Source organism: Hoplias malabaricus, chromosome 11, assembly GCF_029633855.1.
Source record: "Hoplias malabaricus isolate fHopMal1 chromosome 11, fHopMal1.hap1, whole genome shotgun sequence".
Classification (NCBI taxonomy): Eukaryota; Metazoa; Chordata; class Actinopteri; order Characiformes; family Erythrinidae; genus Hoplias; species Hoplias malabaricus.
The window spans coordinates 18,203,486-18,227,018 of NC_089810.1; the positions used below are offsets into that span (position 1 = coordinate 18,203,486).

Sequence of the window (23,533 nt, forward strand, 5' to 3'; positions counted from 1 at the left end):
TGACTCAGGTTGGCACGGCAGGCGGTGTCGCAGTCACACAGATCCAGGGACCTGGAGGTTATGGGTTCAAGTCCTGCTCATGGTGCCTGTGAAGGACTGGCGCCCCCTCCAGGGTGTATTCCCGCCTTGTGCCCAATGATTCCAGGTAGGCTCTGGACCCACCGCAACCCTGAACTGGATAAGCGGTTATAGATAATGAATGAGTGAAAGAATGAATGAATGTTATTGACTCAGTAGTTAGTACTGAATCTGTAGTTTAAAGGGCAGGGTTGGGCAACAGTGTAATGTAATCATATATAGGTGATAACTGTAAAGTAACCTGATTCCAGTTCTTGCCTGAAGGACAATAGTCCAAGTTTATAAAATAGCATTGATTTCCAAACATAGCATTTTTGGAACAATCAGCATTCCAGTATCGTTGGAGTGTATACCTGAATGACAAGGAACTGGCAGGAACCCATACCAGCAGGTTCATGTCCTGAAGACATTTATATTTTCCATAAAAAGTAGTTAAACTGATAACAAAACAGTTTAACACACAAAGGAGCTTTGGGGCTCAGAGTTATTTAATGTTTATTTTGTGATTTAATTGATTAAGTAATTAAACAATGTAGGCTAAACTTACAAAAAAGTTAGCTGTGGTGGTTCACATTTATGGCAATATAACGGATCAGCCGATATTTTAACAATATGATATTGTTTTAAAATAAGATACAATACACAATACGATTATTCATTTTATTGCTGTCACATTTAATTTTGCTGTATCCTCACCTGCGCCTTTTCTGTAGTTCATGGAGTGGTCTGTTATGACTAGTGTTGCTTGTTTTATGTTGGTTGTTTTATGATGATGAATTGTAAAGATCATACAATTAACACCTAATATGAATTAAGAACAATATGACCTAAATGTATGATTGCTCTGTGTGTGTGTCTGTGTGTGTGTGTGTGTGTGTGTGTGAGTCCGTCTGTCTTTCTGAAAGAGAATCCAGGTGTGTTTGTGCTGGCTCACGCATCACTGCACCACAAACATGAAGGCCCTGGACTAAAGGGAGTTTTCCATGAACCCTGAGGGGCTGCAAGAATGTCCAGTATGCAAAAGCTTACTGACACACATGCACACACACAGTGTGAGATGCTTTCTCAAAGAAGGTCACTTGACAGGCTGAAGGGTTTGACAAAATGTTGTTGATAAGAGGGCAAAGAAATCGATCCCATTGTTCCCACATTGTTCTCAGCGAGGCTGCTTTAACTAACCAGGGGCCAGGTCACAGCAAGCAATGTGGCATTAAAGGATATATTCACAACCGTAATCATAAAACACTTTTTATAAAATTCAGAAGACGGTTCCTCAACATTTGCTAGCTCTCTAGTTGGTGTCCTGGAAACTGGTCTATTGCTTTACATATGCCAGGTGTCTGTAAATGGTTAAAAAAGAACGGGTCTTGGGCCAGTAGGCTAGGCTTTCTCTCTGCTCATGGCAAAGAAACAGCATCTGGAGGTTTTTAGACAATGAATATGTCTCCAGATGTTGAAAAGCATGAACCGAGATAAGGATATTCCTATATTCCTGCTCCATGGGTGGGTATTATTGATGTATTTTTGATGTAGATGGAACAGAATCTAAATTCAGGAGAGCGCTAACTGCATGAAAGTAAACCCAGACAAAAGTTCTACAGAACTAAACAGCTCAAGTTACAAATCAGTTCCTGTGGTAATTCAAACAGTGTATAAAATCTTAGACAGGTTAAATTCAGCCACAAACGTTATTCCCCTCAAATATATCCTTCTTAGAAATCACAGTTACCATCAAACAGAAAAACATGGTGTAATTCAATAATGTCTCTTTCCCATTAGTAGCTCATTGACAAAAGTGGATATATTCTGTCTTAAGTGTCCATTCTAAACCTTACCTTTCAATCAATATCAAATTTGTATTTGACAGCAGGAAAAGTTTGTTTTATTATGATTTTCAATTTGGCAAATGGATATTATTTTGCTATTCATATTCAGGCTTATTATTCATACAGAAAAATCATTAGATTTGCCACTTTTTCATTTATAAAACAAAATATAATTCATTGTATGACTCACTATTCAATTCAATATGTAATTATATATTGATAACAACTGTAAAATGAAGGAAATAACTCTACACATCTGAGGGGTAAGATTAATGCAGTCAAAATTACACTCTGTAGCTCCCACACAGGACCCCAGACTGAAATGCTAAAGACTGTATGCCAAGCTCTGCCAATTTTCTTCAGGCTTTATATTAATATATACCAAGTTCAGAACTATTTGGCTAAAAAGACAGGTTGTGTCATGGCAGGTCCAATCCAAACCATGTGGCCTATTTTTAACCTAAAATCATGGCATGTGTGACCAGTGTAAATGAAGCTGTCTGCCACTGGCATGGTCTTTCCCGCTTCCTCTGTGAAATGAAAATAGCTCTGCACATTAGTCAACCTTGAAAAACGTTGGGAGTATGACTTTCATACATCAAACCAGATGGTGGAAGATATGCGGTATGGTCGCCACACTCATCATCAAAGAGTTATAATTAGACTTCAGCTTAAAAGCGTGTTCCTTAACCAGTGCTGGACACCAGCAGACACATCTTCAGCATGATGAGCTAAACACAGTTTAAAGTGGGTGTGTAAATCTGTGTAGTCATTTTGCACAAACCTGCATATGTGTACTTCTGTTAACTTTGATTGAAACAACTTTAACACTGTTTCAACAATTCTTTATGTTTGTATATATACTCTTAATATGAGTATTTTACTTATGAGCGTTAGGGCTGAATGATGGTTTGGTTTGCCAATAATATTGGCTGAATTTACTGGTATCTGTGAAAGTACTGCTGCTTAAAAAAAATTGTTATTCAGCAGTTCAATAAAGAGTTTTATGTGGAGAAACACTCATAAACACTCTACCCAGTGCATACCTGAACAACACAAAACCACTATATATAACCACAAATATATTGTATTAGGTAGTGTCATAGTCACACAGCTCCAGGGAGGTTGTGAGTTCGATTCCCGCTCAGGGTGACTGTGAGGAGTTTGGTGTGTTCTCCCTGTGTCTGCGTGGGTTTCCTCCGGGTGCTCCAGTTTCCTCCCACAGGCCAAAAACACACGTTGTTAGGTGGATTGGTGACTCAAAAGTGTCCGTAGGTGTGAGTGAATGTGCGAGTGTGTGTGTTTGTGTGTTGCCCTGTGAAGGACTGGTGCCTCCTCCAGGGTGTATTCCTGCCTTGCGCCCAGGTAGGTGATTCCAGGCTCTGGACCCACCACGACCCTGAACTGGATAAGTGGTTACAGATAATGAATGAATGAATGAATATATTGTATTACAGCAGCACTACCACGCCACCCTCAGTTTGGGTGTAGAAGTATGTGACTGCCAGGAACATGATCCAAGAACAATGAACAAGAAGCTATGCAGACTGTCAGGAGTTATGGCGCATGTCAACTATGAACCAGCCTTTAGCCATGCTGAACGTTGCCTTGCTCTGTATAAGCTCTTTTTGCACCACTGTGAGTTCAGAGTTTGTAATTACATAAGCACTCACATGTCTTTTGCTGGAGGAAAAATAGGGTGCCATGTGTTTGACAACTGAAATCTCTTACTTGATAGGCTGACAATATCCTGCTCATTAATCCGAGTCTTATTCTACAGCATTGTGATAGTGTTCATGATTGTTCATTTCGTAATGACAGTATTTGTGACTGGATTAAAGGCAGCAGTAGTCAATTAGGCAAGATGTGATCATTGAAGCCATCTAAAATATTTCTGGGGATCTTCATTTAAACAGATGTGAAGTGTGTGTTTAAAAAAAATTAAATAATCATCTGATTGACACTGTCCCTATGAAATTAATTTATTATTTACACCTCAATATTAAACTTCTCTCATGCTATCAAACTGGAAGGCACCATTTCATATTACTCACTGTTCTGACTGTGCTCCACCTGACCATGCGAAATTGAAGAGCTGCCAGTTTCATTCTGATGGACATCTGAGTAAGTACAGCACATGACACAGTGGGAGGCCTAACCTAAACACCAGTGTTAGCTCACCTCAAAAGAACTGAGCAATGTTTTGACCACATAAGTAACTCAAGGGCCACTGAGTCTTATGAAGTTTGCTGCACTGTAATGATTTGTCTCTTTGAGTGCCTTTTTGAACAAAAATAAAAGTACAGCAATTTGGTCCATTAATTTAGCCACAGCTTTCAGCAACCGTGAACTTTTAGAGATAGCTTTGTGAAATGTTTTGCAGGGAAATGTACAAACCTGGCCCTTGCTGCTGTTTGATAAGAAGTTCTGGCACAGAAAAAAAATGCTTCATAAATTAGATGACTTTATAATACTTTATCAGAAAAGGGAGTCAGGTATTTGGCTTGGAATCAATGGTTTGGGTGTGTGCGCATACTCACATCAGTATGATGGTGAATACAGATGAGCGGGATACAGATGGTTTAAAGAGGCTTACAGCTCCAGTGATGTGCATATCTTTTCCATGATATCTCATGAGAGCTCTATCAGCCACACTGATGAATGCTATCCAGTTCATTAAATAACTTCAGTTCCTTAAAGTATTATACAATTACTTCTCTACACAGCCAAGTAACTAGATAGACTGAAAGTTTGACAAGGCAATAAAGAGTCCCTAGGCAAAGATATTTGTCTCTTTACCAATGGAAGCAAGATGGATCAGACTGGTGTAATGGTGTCTCTGAATGACTCATTAGTGTAGTAAGTAGTGTCATATTGACTCCTCACTCTCCATGGTGACCAAATCTAATTAGCAAGTCCTGTTTTTTTCTCAGTCCAGCTTTGATCTATGTAATACGTTAACAGTAAAGAGATGGTCTTCCTTCTGCGTTTAGCCAAACCACTCAAAGTAAAGTCTACAAGTCATGACCTAGACATGTCAGTGATTAATGGTATATTTGCAGGTGGTTATATGTAGTTAGTGTGGAATGGGAACATCTACAATATTCTATTGTTGCAGAGTGCAGAAACATATGCCTTGTCCCTAAAACTTGGACCAAATCAAAACAAAGAAAGCCTCAGAAGAAGTGCAGAATGGAAGCTGTCAGCCATTGATTGTTCCGCTGTGCTTAACGAGATGTATGTGTGTTCAACATTGTCAAGAAAAACCAGAGTCTACATATTTCAGCTCATTTCCATTTCACAGGCCAAACCAGTGGGGAATGATGGAGCTACCGCAAATGTAAAGTGACACTGCGTGATTTAAGTGGCTAGACATTGTGTACAATATTTAAGAGAAATCAGATTGTGGTTAAATCACATTACAGACTCTGAATAGTTTCTGCTGATAGATTACAGTGATGTGAGTTCAATCAAAATAGAGTCAGATATCAGTCAACTACCTGGATGCAATTTCACAATAAATGGAATAATTTGGAGCTACTGAGGAAACACTTTTAGCTCCCTTAAAAAAACATTTCATATGAGTTATATATATATATATATATATATATATATATATATATATATATATATATATATATATATATATATATGAGTTATAAAAATTGCCTAAGAAAATGTTTATATTTTCTATCTAGAATGTTTTAGATATGTAAAGACAATCTATTCAATGTATGGCTTTTTAGAAATGTATGTGGGATCAAGATTTTTAAAGGAAAATGCATTGCTCTGAGTGTATATCTCCTGGACTCTAAAGGTAGCAAGTCTCACACTTCGCTAAACACAGCACACAGGTAAGAGCCTCTCCAGTCTGATTACTTTTTAAATACCCATGATTATTTTTTAAAATGTACATTGTGAGTATGAATGCTCACAATTATGGACTGCAGTGCAGTGAAACATGTTTACTCAGAGCCAGCTTGATTGACTGTTCAGAGCTCTGTTGTCATTGTTGCCGTCCATGAAAAGTGCACCAATTTTGTGGAAGAATAGTTTTTGTTTTTAATTTTGTCTTACTTGTGGCAGACTGGAGACTTTATAAAATAAACAGCATGCTGACTTAAAATCCAGAGGTGAATGAAATATTATGGTGGACCATACCTGTCATACTTCACTAAATGACATACAAAAATAATGTCAGAATTGCCAGTTGAACAGCTTCAGCCATCTCTTGAGGCCACAAAATACCCCATGCTGTTTTTATGTCATTTTTATTTCTATGTCCTTTTGCAACTTAAATATGCATCAGACTTGACATGAAGATTCAACAATGCTAAAAATTACACCAATTTTTCATCCCAAGAGATTGTGCCAGGTTTTTAAATATCTGTTTTTTTTCTTCACCATCTTTGAGAACCCTAGTCATTTCATAGGAAACTGTATCTTATTACATTTGAATGTGAGCCAATCTGCCTTTTCCCCCCAGTGTGGGTGGTGCTGAGATCACCTGTACTTCCACTTTGGGTGAGCCTTCTGCCTGCATGCCTTCAGCTCTAGCCAGTATGGGAAGGGCCAGTAGGATTACCCACTCATCTTGGGTTGGCCAGCCCAACTTGCCTCATTCTCTGCCCACTGTGGGCCAGAGTGCATCACTGGTTCTGTATGCACCAGAAGGTGCTTAAATGCTGAGTGAGAATGAGGTTTTCGTTATGGTATTTGGGTCAGTTTGAACCTCATACACAGAGACACACAGAAACATGCCCACACATACATACACACACAGACATGCATGCGTGCACACACACACACACACACACACACACACACACACACATATATATATATATATATATAAAATGTTACATTATTGTAATCTAAGCACAGAGAAGCTGTGCCTTCCACTGGCCAAATCTAGTCTTGGTCCCTGGAACCATGTACTTCTCAGTCACTGCTCGCTTACAGTTGCAACTGAGCCAAGTAAGTATTTAATCTTGACATGTAAACCGTGCAGAGACCTGCTTATTCAGAGACACATGTCAATCACCACAAAATGCAGAGCTCATTCAAATCCAGCACAAACACGCCACTTGTGAAATCTCTAAAGTTACAGCAGCTTTCACATTTATTTTTATCTGACTCACAAGGGCACCTTGTAATTTTACCCCTAAAGGTGTTTTGAAGAGGTATAAGTGCTCTTTGGGCCGATGGCCGAAGAAAATTTCCAGCGAAAGCCAAACATGCGAAAAGGAAAACTGATCTGTGAGAATGGGTGCAGAACTCAGTCCAAAAAACAAAAACAACAGGCAAATACACAATGAGTAAACAGCACCTAAATTTACTTTTATATTCAAAATAATAAATGCAAATGAAAACATTGTCTCAATTCTTTTTTTCCCAAGATATACATGATTTATGACACGCAAGCCTTGTGTATAGTGGATTTTTAACATCAATAATAACCTTATGACAAAAATCGACTCACGTCCATTGTAATTGTGTTCTAGTAGATACTAATTTCAATCACTGAATATATATGTTACCTCTATTGCCTAAAATTGAAATAAAGAAAATATATGTTAATGGATTATGAAGTAAAAATTTATATCAGAATATAATATAATAATTCCAAAATATGTCTCGGGTCTGTTTGACCTGAGGGATACCAGAGGGTCCCAAAAGTAGGACAATACAAGGATTAAGACAAAATCACAAAAATGCATAATATGCAAGTAATAATAATAAAATGATATATTCCTAATGCTCCTGTGTGAACAATGCTCCTTAAAGGAAAATGTAGTTGCGGACTTGTGTGTGCCTTTGCAGAACCATTATATTATTACTGCATTAAGGAAACCAATGTAACTTGACCTCAAAGAGCAGCAATGAGCTAACTGTATAATTTCACCAAAGCTATAGTCTGAATTCAGTTGAAAATGTCTTTGTACTGGTTAGACTGGAGGGAACAGAAATAGCAGTGGCTCGACCTCATCCAATATCCAATAGCCCTAGGAGACCACCCTCAGCTGCAGAACAGCATGAGCACGTTTGCAGACCAAAGATATTCACAACCATTTGATCTGCCAGGCAACTCATAAGGGTAACCCGAGACCATTAATATGACGATAACCTGCTTTGAATGTCAAAGAGACCAGGCCTCTGGCATTACTAAATTCTTATAGACAGTGATGGAAAACAAGGTCAATTTAAACAGTGACAAAAAACAGCTTTTCTTCTTTGTTATTGAGGTTTGGTGAATTTGGGTTTGTGTTATTTGTGAGTAGTCTTTAAAAAAAATCATGACCTCAGGATAATTACAAACATTCATACATAAAGCAGCAAGAGTTTTAATATTTAGAACACAAGGCCTATGAAGTTCCAATGACTTCAGCAGACACAGTCTTCCCCATATGTCCCAGAAGCTATCTGAGGCCCATCCAACACTGTGGTTAACAGAGAGATGCAATGCAGATTTTCTGTTCCCTATTGATTTCAGGGATCATGGGACAAATTCTTAACTCGAGCTGTATAATTCCACCGAAAAACATACTGTTAACACAATATAAGCAGGGCAGCACAGTGGTGCAGGAGGTAGTGTCACAGTTACACAGCTGCAGGGACCTGGAGGTTGTGGGATCAAGTCCCACTCTGGGTGACTGAGTGTGAGGAGTTTGGTGTATTCTCCCCTTGTCCACATGGGTTTCCTCCTACAGTCCAAAAACACACGTTGGTAGGTGGATTGGCGACTCAAAAGTGTCCATAGGTGTGAGTGTGTGAATGAATATGCGTGTGTGTGTGTGCGTCACCCTGTGAAGGACTCGCACCCCTCCAGGTGAAGGACTCCTTGCACCCGATGATTCCGGGTAGGCTCCACACCCACCGCAACTCTGAATTGGATAAGCGGTTACAGACAATGTATGATGAGACAATGTAAGCAATACACCAAGTAAGGCCAATAATCAATAAAAATGACATTCTCTGTATCTTCCTCCATATTACCCATGTGAGCTTCTCCTTTGCTTTCAGAATAATTATTGCCAGGTCTGGTCTTTACATTACACTTTATCTCCTTAAACACAGAAGTGCATGCAAGTGGGAAATGTTTTACTACACTCTTGAGATAAAGAGCCCATGCTGTATATTGTAGAGGTTTGGCTTATCTCAGATTATAAAAGTGCACAGCTTCAAAGAAGAAGAAGATTAATGGCATACAGTGAGGCCAGTGCTCTCTCGGCATGGTAGAATGTGATGTTTTGCAGGGCTAAGAATCTAATAGGGAGAAAATGTGTAATAATGTAAAATGATTAATATTATAACAGTTATAATACAGTTCATAAAGAGTTAAATAAACATGCTAACATTAAAGAAAGCATTTAAACATAAGAAAATTGACATTTTTGACTGCAATGTGATGCCGTGAGTGGATGTGGGTGTGGGGAGGAAGGGCGGAATTACTGCTTGGAAGGGGAATCTCCCTCCATGTGAACAACTTTCTTTGGAGCCATGATTGAGGGCTAAATAAAGCACTTGAAATCACAAATGAAGTAACACAGAAGGAAGCAGAACGATAACGAACCGAACGTAACTGTGTCTCGAGCGCGAATGATGCTTGGTTTGAGATGTACAATAGTACAAATTTTTATTAAAATATTTGGTCATAACCCAATTTGTTCACTAACCTAGGCGTTCGCTAACCGAGGTTCCACTATATATATATATATTATAACATTTTATAAGAAAACAAGGGGAAATATCTCACTACACAGCTACACAGCAAGTAACAAGCATACTGTTTTGCCAGTGATCATTTGATAAATGACTTAAATGTGCAGTATCAATTTTACCAAAGCCCCCTTCTGTGCTTTACTGTGTTTTACCTACCTAGCCACCTGAGTTCACTCATCCAGAATCCTGACCAGTGCACAAGTGCATTAGTTGAGTCCAAGCAGGTAAAATACAACAACAAACCCAGGCACACAGTGATTTTTTTTTAAACACCATTCCAAGACTGTTTAGCTTATATCCGTATTTTTTTTACATCTTAAATACCTAAAATACTTAAAACTATTTCATAACAGAAAAAGCGAAAATTAATATAATAGCATAATCTCATAATAGTATCACTATAATTTAGTTGCTGTACAGTAAAAGAGCTTACTCAGGGACTTCACTGGTGCATGACCTGTGTAAAAGACAGCAGGCCTGACCTCTGCTCTTATTTATGGGAGGCTTCTCTCCATTCACAAAGAGAATGGAGGAGATAACCTCTGGCACTTTCCACTGCCTGGTACAGCAATAATAAAAAGACTTCTCAAGGCATAGGAGGGCGGTGTATTCTGACAGAAAAGACCTTGCATTCAAGTATGTTGTCATGGCTGCTGCTGTGGTTGTGGAGTACTTTGGGTGTAAACATTTAATACTGCCCATGCCCACACAAATGCCTGAACAAACAGAGGGAGTGAAAGGTAAATCTCTGCTGGCCGCTGCTCTGTGGCACCATCTGCCCTCAAACTGCACCACTGGTGTTTCAGAGGTCAGGAGTTAGTGTGATGACATAAGGATTAGCCAAGGGTCAAAGATCAGATAAGAGTTCTCCTCTGTTATGTTTCAATGACCTTGAGTCCAAACAAATGTTTGTCTTTTGTAGGCGAACACCGCTTCTTTCTTTTGTTGCATAATGTTCTCTGTATCAGACCGATGCTTATGTTTAGTCGTCCTATATTGTTTTAACCCAAAGGCAAGTTGGCCATAATCTTTACTCTCAATCTAGAGAAGCAGTTTTCTGAAAGATGCATGCACAATGCATTTTAATTTTTATCTATGAACACTTCTGTTATCTATGAACACTTCAGCTAGTTGATATTATGAGGTTTAAAGTGAGAAGAACACTAATGTGCAGTGCATTTGGAATCTAAGAGATGAATTACCTCTTCAGGCAACTTAATAGCAGTGATAACTAATTAATTAATCAGTACATTTTTATAAAATAATCATTAATTCATTCATTCTTCTGTATCAGCTTTATCCTGACCAGGGTCGTTGTGTGTCTGTAGCCTACTCGGTATGAACACTTTGTGTCCCGGGTGACAGTTCTTTAAAATAATTCAGGGGTATGAAAGTTAATGCAGTAATATTTAAAGGGAATTACTACATTTGTGGGGAAACCAAGTTATCTTTGGTTGTTTATATTTAGAAGCTCCACCCCTTTTGAGGAGGAAAGGTGTGTTTGATGGGGAAAAATTCCTGATTTTCAACTCAAGTTTTATAGCACTATTGGAAATGCAGTTAGCTGTCAATGTAAATTTGGAAACTTTTCCACCTTTCATGATCCGTAACAGCAAAAACAGGACAATATTACCCACCTATGGAGCAGAAATAGAGCAATATCCTTATTTAGGTTTGTGCTTTTCAATGTCTGGAGTTCTCTCCGCTGTCTAAAAAACAGATGCCCCTGGAATGAGCAGAGAGAGAGAGAGAGAGAGAGAGAGAGAGAGAGAGAGAGAGAGAGAGAAAGCCTAGAATACCAGGCAGACACAGTTTGTTTATTTACTCATTTACAGACACTGGAGACACAAATTAGTAAACAAATCGTAAACAAATTAGACCTGTTTTGAGCATGAAGACTAGCAAACGGTGAGGAAATCTCCTCAATAAATTCTGCTAATCTCAATATTGCCCATTTTGTTTACTGGAGTGTTTGTTTACATAAGAATAAACATTGCCAATATTTTAGTCATATATATATATATATATTGGCTATTATGAGAGGCACCTATTTAAATTTAAGGGATCACTTCACCCCAACACCTAATCCAAACCCATAAGCTTGATTTTCATCCTAAACCTCACCATGAAGCTCTATACCACAACATAATTCGAAACTGATTTGAGCAACTCTATATCATTTAAAAGGGATCAACCAAATGAAATGGAAACCTTAAATTTCATTAAATGGTAATTCAGTGTTGAACTTTCTCTATCAGAGTGGCCAAATTTCTGGTAGCAGTGGTTTCAACAGCAGGTGCCAAAGCCAACAAGGAGAAATCCTTAACCATTACAGCCACATATCCGGACTTCAGGCTGTGTGCCGAAATGTGCCATCACTCCTCTGCTTCACCTCATTGTGGAGAAATGATCCCTCCATCCTTGTTGATGCAGGCCTCTGAACAGGGCCTAAAGAGGGATTTACTGTTCAGAGTGTCTGGAAATCATTAGAAGTTATTCTCTTCTGTCACACAACCTAACTATACCCATATATGCTGTCCAAACACTTCACACAGCCTCTCTAAGGGCAACCCTCTGCCAACAGAGAGAGAGAGAGAGAGAGAGAGAGAGAGCGAGAGAGAGAGAGAGAGAGAGAGAGAGAGAGAGAGAGAGAGAGAGAGAGAGAGAGAGAGAGAGAGAGAGAGAGATTTGAAATTTGGCAAAGCCTCATGTGACACAGTGCGGTGTGTGTGTAATGCTAAACAAACACTAGAGGGGCTCCTGTCTCCAAAGTTGAGAGGTAGGGGTGGAGGTGGTCATCAAACTGACTCACTGCATAAATAAATACTTAATAACTCCTAATGCCAAAGCTAACATCGGCCTGCCAGCGTGCTTGCTTGTCTATATGCACTCATACACACGCCTCTATGGTAGCTATAGTCCTTCTGGAAGTAGATCACAGGCCATTGCATGTCACCATACATGCTGCAGTAGGTCAAACACTAGCTGGAGGAAAAACTGTGACTTGATTGTAAGTTAGCTCAGTCATTTAAAAGCATTGGTCAGGAAGTGGGGCCTGTGGGCAGTGTGCAAAGTGCAATGTGGTCCGGCTTATTGAAGAGGAAGGGAACGGACACTGTGTAAATACACACAGTCGGCTGGCGTGACATTGTGCTCAGGATTTAGCGTTTTAGCTCAGTCTGCCAACAGACACACACACACAAACACACACACACACACATTCTACTAAAGCCTGCCGCTCAAAAAATGACACAGCAGCTCAGATCCGCAGGGGTACGGTTACACTGCAGCTTAACTTCAAAGCCAATCACTGTCAGCACATGGGCTGTTTCCAGAAATGCTCTTGACCATATTCTGTACCCCCAGCACCACATCAGTGGCATCAGGAGGGCAGCCAATAAAAAGTCAGGACACTGGACCATAAAACTGCACCACTTAGCGATACTGTTATAGTCTCCATAGCCACCAGCAGGTATACAATAGTGTACGCTATATTCACAAAGCTTCATTCATTTGCTGGTACAGAGGGAGTGTGCATGAAACGAACACTCGAACTTCAGAATCTGTAATCATTCAATAGTGTGCACTCTCTGAAAAAAGAGTGATGTTCATATACATTTTTGTTCTTTACAGGTGCTAACAAAGTATATGTAAATGTAAAGTATAATGAAAAGCCTGGGAGTACAAATACAGTATAGAGGTAGTAAAGACATACCCAGGGCATCATCCCAGAGATCAGAAGAGTCATAATTTATCTGAGAGTGTGCACTCAATGAGGAGCTTACACAAATTAGAACATATCACTGCAAACTGGTCGTAACAGGCAGGATGCCAATTCCAGTAAGTCCAGGTATTTAACAGAAGGTCTACTCAGAATATAATGTAAAGTAGTGTCTTTAATACTGATATTTAAATGGTTTATTTAAAACAGTTATGTAATAAACAAAACCATTCAGAAAAAGCTGATGGGAAACACACCACTCTAGAAAAACTTACAGTGAGAATCTGGGTGATAAGAACCATACTTCTAAAGCTTTTATTGCCTCAAAAGCCTCCCTCACAGAAAGCGATTACATGAAGTGGTTATGAATAAAAAGACAGACATGGGCTGAAACATATTTGAGGTTAGCTTCTGGCCTAAAATGTTGTATTGGTTTGGTTTAACATTGTTGGAAACAAAATGGAGAAATAAATAAAAAAGAAAAAGATTTTTTATGCTTGTTTGGTTTTTACCAATACCCAATGGCGTAGATTTGCTCTCGACATTGGTGGGGAGCTACGAATCTTAAGTGACTGAACTATAAGGAAATATGGTATAGCACTTTAAAGATTTGTAAGTTTCTTCGGTTTAATTTTCCCAAAACAGGGAACTTACAATCACATATGCAAGTTCACAGGTTTTGGGTTCTTTTTTCTATCAACTGGACCCTAATTAAAAAACTACACCGTCTCCCATCACCCCTGTCCCTTCTGGCCCTCCAGTGAATGAAATGAATGGGATTTCAAATGGTATTTTAGCAAGAATGTGTAGATTGTCACAGTTCTTTCAGGTATGTAACCACTCTCTCACCCGTGACACAAAACCAGTCACTCACATCAACGTCATACATGTGCAAACACACACACACACACACACACACACACACATACACACACACTAGGTCTGCTGTGTATCAGTGAACCCTGCTCTGGAGTGTTGCTGTGATTAGCGTCTGTCTCTCTGCTACAATGAGCTTCTCCAAATGCAAATGCTAGTACAAGAGAGCCTGATCTCTGAACCTGCATACAGCACTCAGAGTAAATCATCCTTCATCAATGTGTATGTCTCAGCAGATGTTCAGCACATGCCTCTATAGCACTATTCACACTCTTTAGTAACTGTTGACCTGAATCAGAGTGTCACTAGGCTCTCACAAGAATGCAGACACATCGCTGATATCTGGGATGCCAACTCAAACAAACACCATTCTGTCATTCATTCATTGTCTGCTTATCCAGTTTGGGGTTGCGGTGGGTCAGTAACCTACCAAGAACCACTGAGTGCAAGAACACACCCTGGACAAGTCACACATTCACACCTATGGACATTTTGTTTGCCCAATCTACCTACTAACTTGTGTTTTTGGACTGTGGAAGGAAACCAGAGCACTTAGAGGTCTCATGGTAGATAATCTTTGGCCTCTCACGTTTTTTCCTGAAATGCAATTTTCTTTCCTAAGACAGACAAATAAAGCTCAAGATCACAACCAAACCTAGGGGTGACAGTCCAAGGATTTGAACATAAGCTGCTTTAAATAGGCTAAGCATGCAAAATTATTATGGCTGACATTTCACTAGCTTTTTTCTGGCATATTTTTTGGTCTTGGCTTTTTTCTGGCATATTTCCACTGATATGTGGGAACCTGAAAGTTGCTGCATTGGGTTGTGTGAAGTACTCAGATTGACAGCTAAGGGAAAGCCAAATAAAACCTGCAATGTACAGATCACAATGGAAACTAACATACCATGCAGATGATACGTTCCTATAAAAAATGATAAATTATTCACAGATGTTAGTAGTAACTGGAGTTTATTCGTTTGTTTTTAAGTGTGAGGTCTTAAATACATATGCCATCAAAAACTCTTATATAAAAATCTTCCTTTACTTTTTTTACTTTGCTTCCTTCATTAATTCAATTTATTTGACAGGAATGACAGCACTGTAACATAAATTTACAGCGCATGTAAGTAGTACTGCTAAACATCGTCTACTTTAAAGTTTGTCCAAACTGGTAGTACGTGCAATAAACACAGCATAATGCTAGCAAATATTTTCACTGGTTTTATAAAGGACAACCCATGCAGTACTTATCATTCTGTGACCTGATCCTCACATTGGTTCCAGACATACAGAATGGAATTATCATGATACATAGATATGCAAAGGCATAGTGGTCTACAGTCAAGAACAGACTTGATGAAGATTGAGATGAAGAAATTCACCGTTGTTCAGTGTTTTTTTTTTTGTTGTTGTCTTCAGTGTTCTGAATGACGTATGTCAGTGTTTCCATGCTGGATGTGCAGGTTGGCGCTGCACTGATGGCCTGCAGTGCCATGTGTGGGTATATGGAGAAAAAGAACGCAGCTGGCTGAATTTTCCATTACAGTGTGGTGCATCTGAATTGTGATAAGTGAGGTCCTTTCTATCACAGACATGAGCGTCTACGCTCTGATAAAGCTATGTCAATACAAGTCTAAGACAGAGGTCCAGACTCTAGGCCAAACAGAACTCTTAACAATGCTTTGTAGAGACATATATGAAATGTTTTGCCAGAAATATTTTTTAAACATTCAAAGAGAGTCAAAATCTTTGGAAATCATTTTGCTGCAGCCCTAAAAAGATAATTTCACTCTTAAATGCTGTATCAATCATGAAATGATGGAGGAATTAAGCAGGATACAAACACAGAATTGTTTTAATTTGTCTAACCATATAATTAAAGTCAGTACAGGCAGGGGTCAAACACAGGCAGTCAAACTAATCTCTAGCAAAATCATAAGTATTGGAATGTAACTTTGGCAGTGGAAGATGACGCCAAGCAAGAACACATATTGAGAAACGACCATAATTTACACGTATAATCTGATAAATTAAATCTAACCCAAAACTGAACTGTATTATTAGATATTATTACAACAATTATCAAATATTTTTGCCACTATAAATGAAAGGATTGCATATAATGCTAAGCGTCCTTGGGTTTGGAAATGGCGCTATATAAATTTAACTTATTATATTATTATGCATTGTGTATTATGTAGTCTGAGACACATACACAACACTTGTTACAAACATGGAACACACCTTGTGAGTCCATAAATGTAACACACCTATGGCTCATTTGACTTGTACTATTCCCAGAGGTTATAATTTCAAATGCCCAAAATGCAGTCATGTCAGTGGTCTCCAAGGTTCATTTAACACAACACTATTGATACACAATCTCAGAGGTAGGCAATTTATGGAGCATATCTATGTATACAAAGCATTTAGCCAGTGAGGTAATCATCATGACCTCTGGCCTAGAGGAGAATATCTTGAATGTTACAATCTGCTATGGCAACAACAGACTGCAATCTGAGCCTATATCACTTTATACTTTAGCTAACATATAAAAAAAATTGTGGGTTTAATAGTTAACAACTTCTTAGTAACAGTCTACAGTACCCTAGTGGCAGAATGGAAACAGATTGAATATGTTTTATTAGTCTCAATTAAAAACATGTACAACTGTCACAACAAAACAGCAGCATTTACATAAAATACAAATAATTAAAAAGATTATGACATGCTTGCTCACCTCTGAAAACTAAATTCCTCACTTTAGGTTTGTTAAATCTTAAATTCTGAGTAACTGAGGGAACTGTGGTGTAAATCCTTTCTGCAGCCAGCACAGGAACCAGTATGTCAGACACTTCATTACACTCTGTTTTGGATTAAAGTAATATGCCAAATATTTGAGAGTCAAATGTGTGACCAGGCACAAACCAGACCGCGAGCATGTATCGGTCCACTGGCATAAAAATTCTGGCACACCACTGACTGTAGACCACTGCAGGTCCACCATCGGACCACTCAGATCACTGTCCTGTACAGGATATAACTCATTTATAATCTCCTCAAACAGATTTTAAATTCACAGAGACTTTTATTCTGGAAAATAGACTAATACAAATATTACCAACAACTATGAGAGATATAATAATAAATAAACCCTAACCCTAACCCTGATATAAAATGATTATGCTAAAAATGTTGACACTGTGCTGGATTAAAATTATTTACTAATCTTATTTATAAATGATAACAAAATAACCTAATGAAGGGAAAAAAATTGGACTGTGAATGAAAAAGTGCTAAAATGTGGCATTTTGTCTAAAATTCTGTTTAATCACCAGCGGTTGCTGTATAAATTCTCAGGAAAGTAAATGTTTATAACCACCAAAAGAGGGCAGCCAGTTAACTTAAAATTTTACAAAAAATTGCTTATTCCACCACAAGATGGCGGACTTGTGTTATTTTTATCTACGCGGTTCCTAACTACTTCTGCAGACTTCAGTTTGTGATAAAGACAGACAGAAATGTGATATTTTGAAGCTGGGCTATCGGCTGGCTTTACTTACACATCTTAATGAATCCTCAAATTAACAGAAAGTCAAGAGAAAATACTAATTTGTATACAGCTGCCACATACAAGCAATAAATATAAATATACATTCAAACATTTTACATATATTTTTCAAAACGCAAATTTACCTGGTCGAGGCTGTTTCTGAAAAGACCTGAATGCTGGGTTCTGAGGTAAGAAGAAGAGGTCTGTCTGAAATGAATGCTAAATTGCTTGCTTTTGCTCCAATATTTTCAATGTTGTAGATAATTCCTGGTGAGACCGAAGTGTCATGGCAACGTGTTTGCACATTGCTGGCTTTATAGTATCCTTAATGTATACAAATTTCAAAATGCTGCCTTCTAAGAAACTGACTTGTTAGACAAGTTGGCATTTTGCTGCCTACTGTTTCAGACACAGGCAATAGCTTATCTACAAAACAAATAGGTGCTCAAAATACAGGGACATGAAGAAATGTTGTCTGGTCTAAACAATTTGTTAGTTTGTTTTTAACACCGAATGCGTACCACTGTTGAGAAAACATGTCGCTAACAACAATTACCCTCTAATGACGTGTTCGTCAAGTTACATTACTTACGTTAAACACAACAGACTATTTAGGTAAGGACTCTCGCAGGACCATCAGATAGCAGGGATGGTTTGCAGGTGGATCATTCTCAGCACTGCAATGACAATGTGCTGCTGCTGTGTGTTATGCTGGTAAGAGTGGATAAGACACAGCAGTGCTGGCAGAGTTTTTACAGAGAATAGTCCACCAACAATAAATATTCAGTGAACAGCAGTGACCAATCATGAAGGGCTAGAACGACCAGCACAAACTGTGTAGCAACAGATGAGCAACTGTCTCTGACTTCACATCTACAAAGTATACAACGTTGGGTGTGTTTGGACTGTGAGTGGACACAATGTTTTTAAAAACTCAAAGGCTGCTTTTTCTGAACCACTCATACACACTAATACAACCATATTGATCAAGTTCTCTGCTCTGTGATGGTCCTGTAGGGCTCCTGACCACTGAATACCAGGGTGAGAGGGGGCAAAAAAGTATACAGACAACAAAAGGACTACCGTCTAATTACTGGACTACAAAGTGCTTCTGTATGGACAGAGGAACTGAGAGAATGAACACTGAGTGTATAAACAAGATGGTCATAATCAATAATCTGATATGACTATAAATAATGTGTCAAAAGATACACAACGCAAACCAACCCCACTCCTTACTCTGTCTACCTCCATACATGTTTTCAGGAGTTTTTAATGACACCTTCTGTAAGGCTTTTAGACTTAGGCTTAGGTCATTTCCTGCTGTACATTGAGAAATTTCTTCAGCTTGTGAAGTTATATGCAAGAGATTTTCTTTACACGAGTGGAAAATCAGTCTTGTACAGGAGATAGTCTGCTTTGTGTTCAGGTCAGGTTTGATCAGTCAGAGCTGTGCTTGTCAACTCAATCAGAAACAAGAACACACCAGCCCTCCATGGCGGAATATCTTCTTACAAGAGACATTTATTAGATTTGCAGAATACATGCTAAAACAAATAATTTACAGCAGCATCTTTTTGTTCACTGTTCTTTCTCCCTCTTTTTGATCCAGTTTGACCCAAATGTTGTGCAAGTGTTCTTTTCCATCCGAAGGTCATGTGGCCATATACTGTTTTGAGTTGCATTTTTATGTTTGTACTGCAATAAGATGAGAAATGCATAGTCCCACTGGTGAAATTCCAGGTTATTGTAGTCTGTACATTATTAGACTGAGCTACAGTCAGAGAGAGTACCATAGGCAGCAGTACAGCTCTTAGCGAACACTGTATTTGTCACATATCTAGCAGTAGGAGTATGTATACCTCAGAGTAACTGTTGACTGTCTGGAGCCTACAGTCCAGATGTGGCACTTACAACATGACTAGCTAGCTACTGCAAATGCTAGAGAAACATGTGGTGTGATAAAAGAGCATTCACATGCAGTTTCTACACATCAGCAGAAATCTTGGACCTTTTTTTCCCCCAAATATTTTACACTAAGTTCACAGCTACATTCTGGTGTGCTTGCGTGCTTGTGTGATGGTGTGTCAGGAAAAATATTATTAGACTAAAAGCAGTGAAGACTACAAAGCAGGACTGTGAAAGGACTGTGCCATGTCTGTGCCCACCAATTTCTCCCTTTTCCAAACAGAAGCCTAAAGCTGTCCTGTTTTCAGCTCTCGGAGCACTGCTGGGACAATTGTAGCTCTCTCTTATATAATGTCCCTACGTTTGTTTTCTGTTTCTCTGACCCACATCAAGAACTCCCTGGGAATAACAGGGAACAGAGGATCTTTTGCTGTTTACAGTTTGAAAGACTCCATTACACTTCAGGCAATATGTCCACTTCTTCAAAAATAATACACAGATAGCAGAATTCAGCTGTACATCAGACAAATTTTACAGCATGAGAAAAGACATAAAAGATCTAATGAGGCCTGCTTTTACTGTTCGAAAAGGACTTGAGTTCCAGTAACAGCTTGATTCCTTATCACAAATAAGCTTTTAGAATATTTGACTGAGAGCAGTGAAATAAAAACACCATTTGTGCCAGTTGTCACCAAACCCGAGATCTATTTTCCTACTTTTCAGAGTCTATTTCTAACCACAGTCTGCCACACCTGCTTCAGATAATGAGCATCCTGCACTCCAGACTGAATGGATCAGATGCAGTATTCACAGATACAACAGATCTATGGTGGATGTGATTTGGAAATAAACTCTGCAGGAAAGGAGCGCTCCAAAAGGTGGTATGGTGAACACTTTTATACAGAGTTCCACATAAAGCGATTAAAGGGCCCATACCTTACAACTTTATTGCTTTTTTTTTTGCCCATGAGGTCCACTTATACAATTTGTGTGGTTTCCTGAACCAAAAATAATCACAATTCATATACACATGAACATTTTCTTACTTCTTCCCTTAGGATTAAAGTCTGCTTTGATTGGCTGCCCTATATTGAGCTTCATTTACAAAACAGACAGAGCTGAATCACTCTTTAAAGCTTAAGAATAAATGGAAAGGACTAAAGTGATATGTAAATATGATGTGTTTTTTGTTCTTTATATTATATATTCGTTTATTCAAAACGGGCAACATAATACCACAAATGGTATGTTTTGAGCAGAAAGTAAGATGTCTGTTTTGAAACTTTAAAAATACTACTTCAATTGCTTTTATTTTAAAATGAAAGGAAATCTGTTTTCCATGATATGGGCCCTTTAAGCAAAGTCAACAAGGAGCTTACATATGGAAGTTTTAAGGGGAAACGAGTACAAAAAATGTTTATTACCCCACAAAAATGCAGCAGCTTGAGTGAGAAAATGAAGGACACCCATTAATAAAATAACTCTATATTTAGCAGGATTTTCAATATAACTCTGACATAAAAGGATAAAATTAAATATTAATCTAAAATAAATCTGAAACATGTATTTGTGCTGAAAGAGCTTATTCAGAGGAGGAACACACATTATCCATTAATGCATGGGAAAATGTACACAATTAGGACAGTTAAAAATAAAACAATAAGGAGACAGAAACTGGGTGAGAGAAGAAAAAGGAGCCCAGAGACGTGCTGGATTTTCAGTGAATGGGTTTGTCTTTTCGGTTTAGATAAGATGCACACATACATATCTCAGGTTAAAACACACCCTATACAGTTAACTGGAGAGTTTTCGTATGCAGTATACGTGCACTGGATTGTGCTTAATCTTTAGGAAGTTTAAAACAGTGGTCTTCGTTTTTTTTCTTTTATTGGTCTATGTTCTTCACCAAAAGAAACAAGGTCTTTGCTTGAAGACAGCAGCCTTTTATCCTGCATCATATTTACAGAATATTATTACTGGATGTCATTCTCCAGTCTGTGTGTGAGGGAAAGTTTTCCAGAAGCTGCTCTCAGAGTTCCAGCCTGGACGAGTGTGAGTGTGTTGTAGTGCAGAGAAAGGTAAACATTCCTCCACACACACCACACACACGCTCTGCAGGAGGGGTGGAATATTACATCCATGTTTCCTGTCTGAGCGTCACAGCCTGCGCAGTGTTTTTTTTCTTTTTTCTTGGATATTTCTGTGTGTGTGTTTGTGTGTGTGTGTGTGCGTATGTGTGTGTGTGTGTGTGTGTGTGTGTTTGACATGTTGTCAGTGGCTCACACACTGCGCGGTGCCCGCTGTGTCTCATGTGTCCTGCGGTTGCGCCCCTTCTTGCTCTCCTGCATTAGCTTCCACTTGCTGGCTTGTGACTGGCCAGTGTGCAATAGATGGGCACTGTGTGATTGGCTGGCCTGCAGCAGGTGGGCTTTCTGCCTTCTCTGTTTCCTCTCTCTCTTCCACACCTGCTCACACAGCTGATCCACACTGTTGGGGCTGGGTGGGTCAATGAGGGACAGGAAGTCCTGGTACCATAGCTTGGCGTGGGGTGTCCGGCCAGTGTCCGGTGGCTCGCGGTTCAGCAGCTCGTCTAGTTGGTCAGCAGGGAGGACCTGCAGAGTCAGCCGCAGCAGTGTTTGGATGAAGCCATGCTCCACAGCATGGCAGTAGTACACACCTGAGTCCTTCTGTAGAAGCGCCCGGATCAGCAGACCCTGCTCAGTGCCCAGCACTCGCTCATCTGCCTTTATCTAAACACATACGGATGAAAATGTACAGCCATCAGCTTTTTGGTTATTTGAACTGTCAATGTTGGAACAAAATCTTTTAGGAGAAGAAAGAAAGATCTTAGAGGGAGGGAGCTTGGTGATTTTCAAAAGGTGCAAAAACAGAAATCAAAACTTTTTCCACCAGTAGGGGATGGTTGTTACCAACTTTTGAGTGAAGCCATGCTGTGGTTTTAGGTTTGTGTTAGGAATAAATGGGCTACCTGATTTTGACTAAGGTAACCTATGGTGGCTAACTTACTTTATAATTTCCTTTAACTTGACTCATAAAGCACAACAGCTTTGCCCTCATTGACTAAATGTAGGTTGGTTCAGTGGTATATTTTAGTTTATATATTTATCTGTGCTCTCAAAGTTCATGTTTTGAAGATTCCCAGTGTGCGAACTAAGCTACGAAAACAAGCTTTTAGTTTTGCTGCACCGTCCGACTGTACAGGTAGTTGGTACAGAAAGTTTTAAAACTACAGAAATGTGTATAATTAAATAGTTATAAAAGCATTATTCAAATAGTGGAAGTGGGTAAAACAGTATGTTTTTTTTTTTGGTTTTTGTTTGTTTTTTTAATGAAATGGAGAGTGTTGGTTGTTCTAACCATTTTATGTATTGCCACCTGTCTTGGTAAGGACTCTCCTGTAGCCCAGATATTATATCTCGGTGAGATTGTTTACCTGGTTAAATAAAAGGTAATAATAATAATATCAATGAGAAATGAGGTACAACCGTAGAGATAGAATGGTTGATTGACAATTACATTTATACTAGCTAGCTGCCTAACTGTTATACTGGCACAAGTGTTTTTATTGCTGGTAGTGTTCTCCCGGTTTTGAAAAACAGCTTAGACCAACATAAATTCCACTGTCCAACGAGGATTTGCTGGTTTATGCTGACCTGGTGCTGGTACAGCTGTTCAGCTTGCTCCAGCATGGTTATGCATCCCTTGTTACTGCACAGAAATAGCCAAGCAACATATGCTAGTTGTATTTGTATTGTTTATTCATATATTTTATTTATTTATTTTTTTATATTTGGGTGAAAAGATGCTGAGCGAAAGATGCTGAAA

At 38.8% G+C, this 23,533-nt stretch overlaps 1 protein-coding gene across 1 annotated transcript in view; it reads right to left on the reverse strand.

The window, feature by feature from the left end:
• Positions 1-19,348: 19,348 nt before the first annotated feature.
• Positions 19,349-23,533, reverse strand: part of sema3ab (sema domain, immunoglobulin domain (Ig), short basic domain, secreted, (semaphorin) 3Ab) — a 36,244-nt gene continuing 32,059 nt past the window's right edge. Inside the window, exon 17 of the mRNA XM_066684597.1 lies at positions 19,349-22,437. Within this exon, the coding sequence (XP_066540694.1) occupies positions 21,967-22,437 (471 nt within the window). The 3' untranslated portion in view covers positions 19,349-21,966. The remainder of the gene's footprint in view (positions 22,438-23,533) is intronic.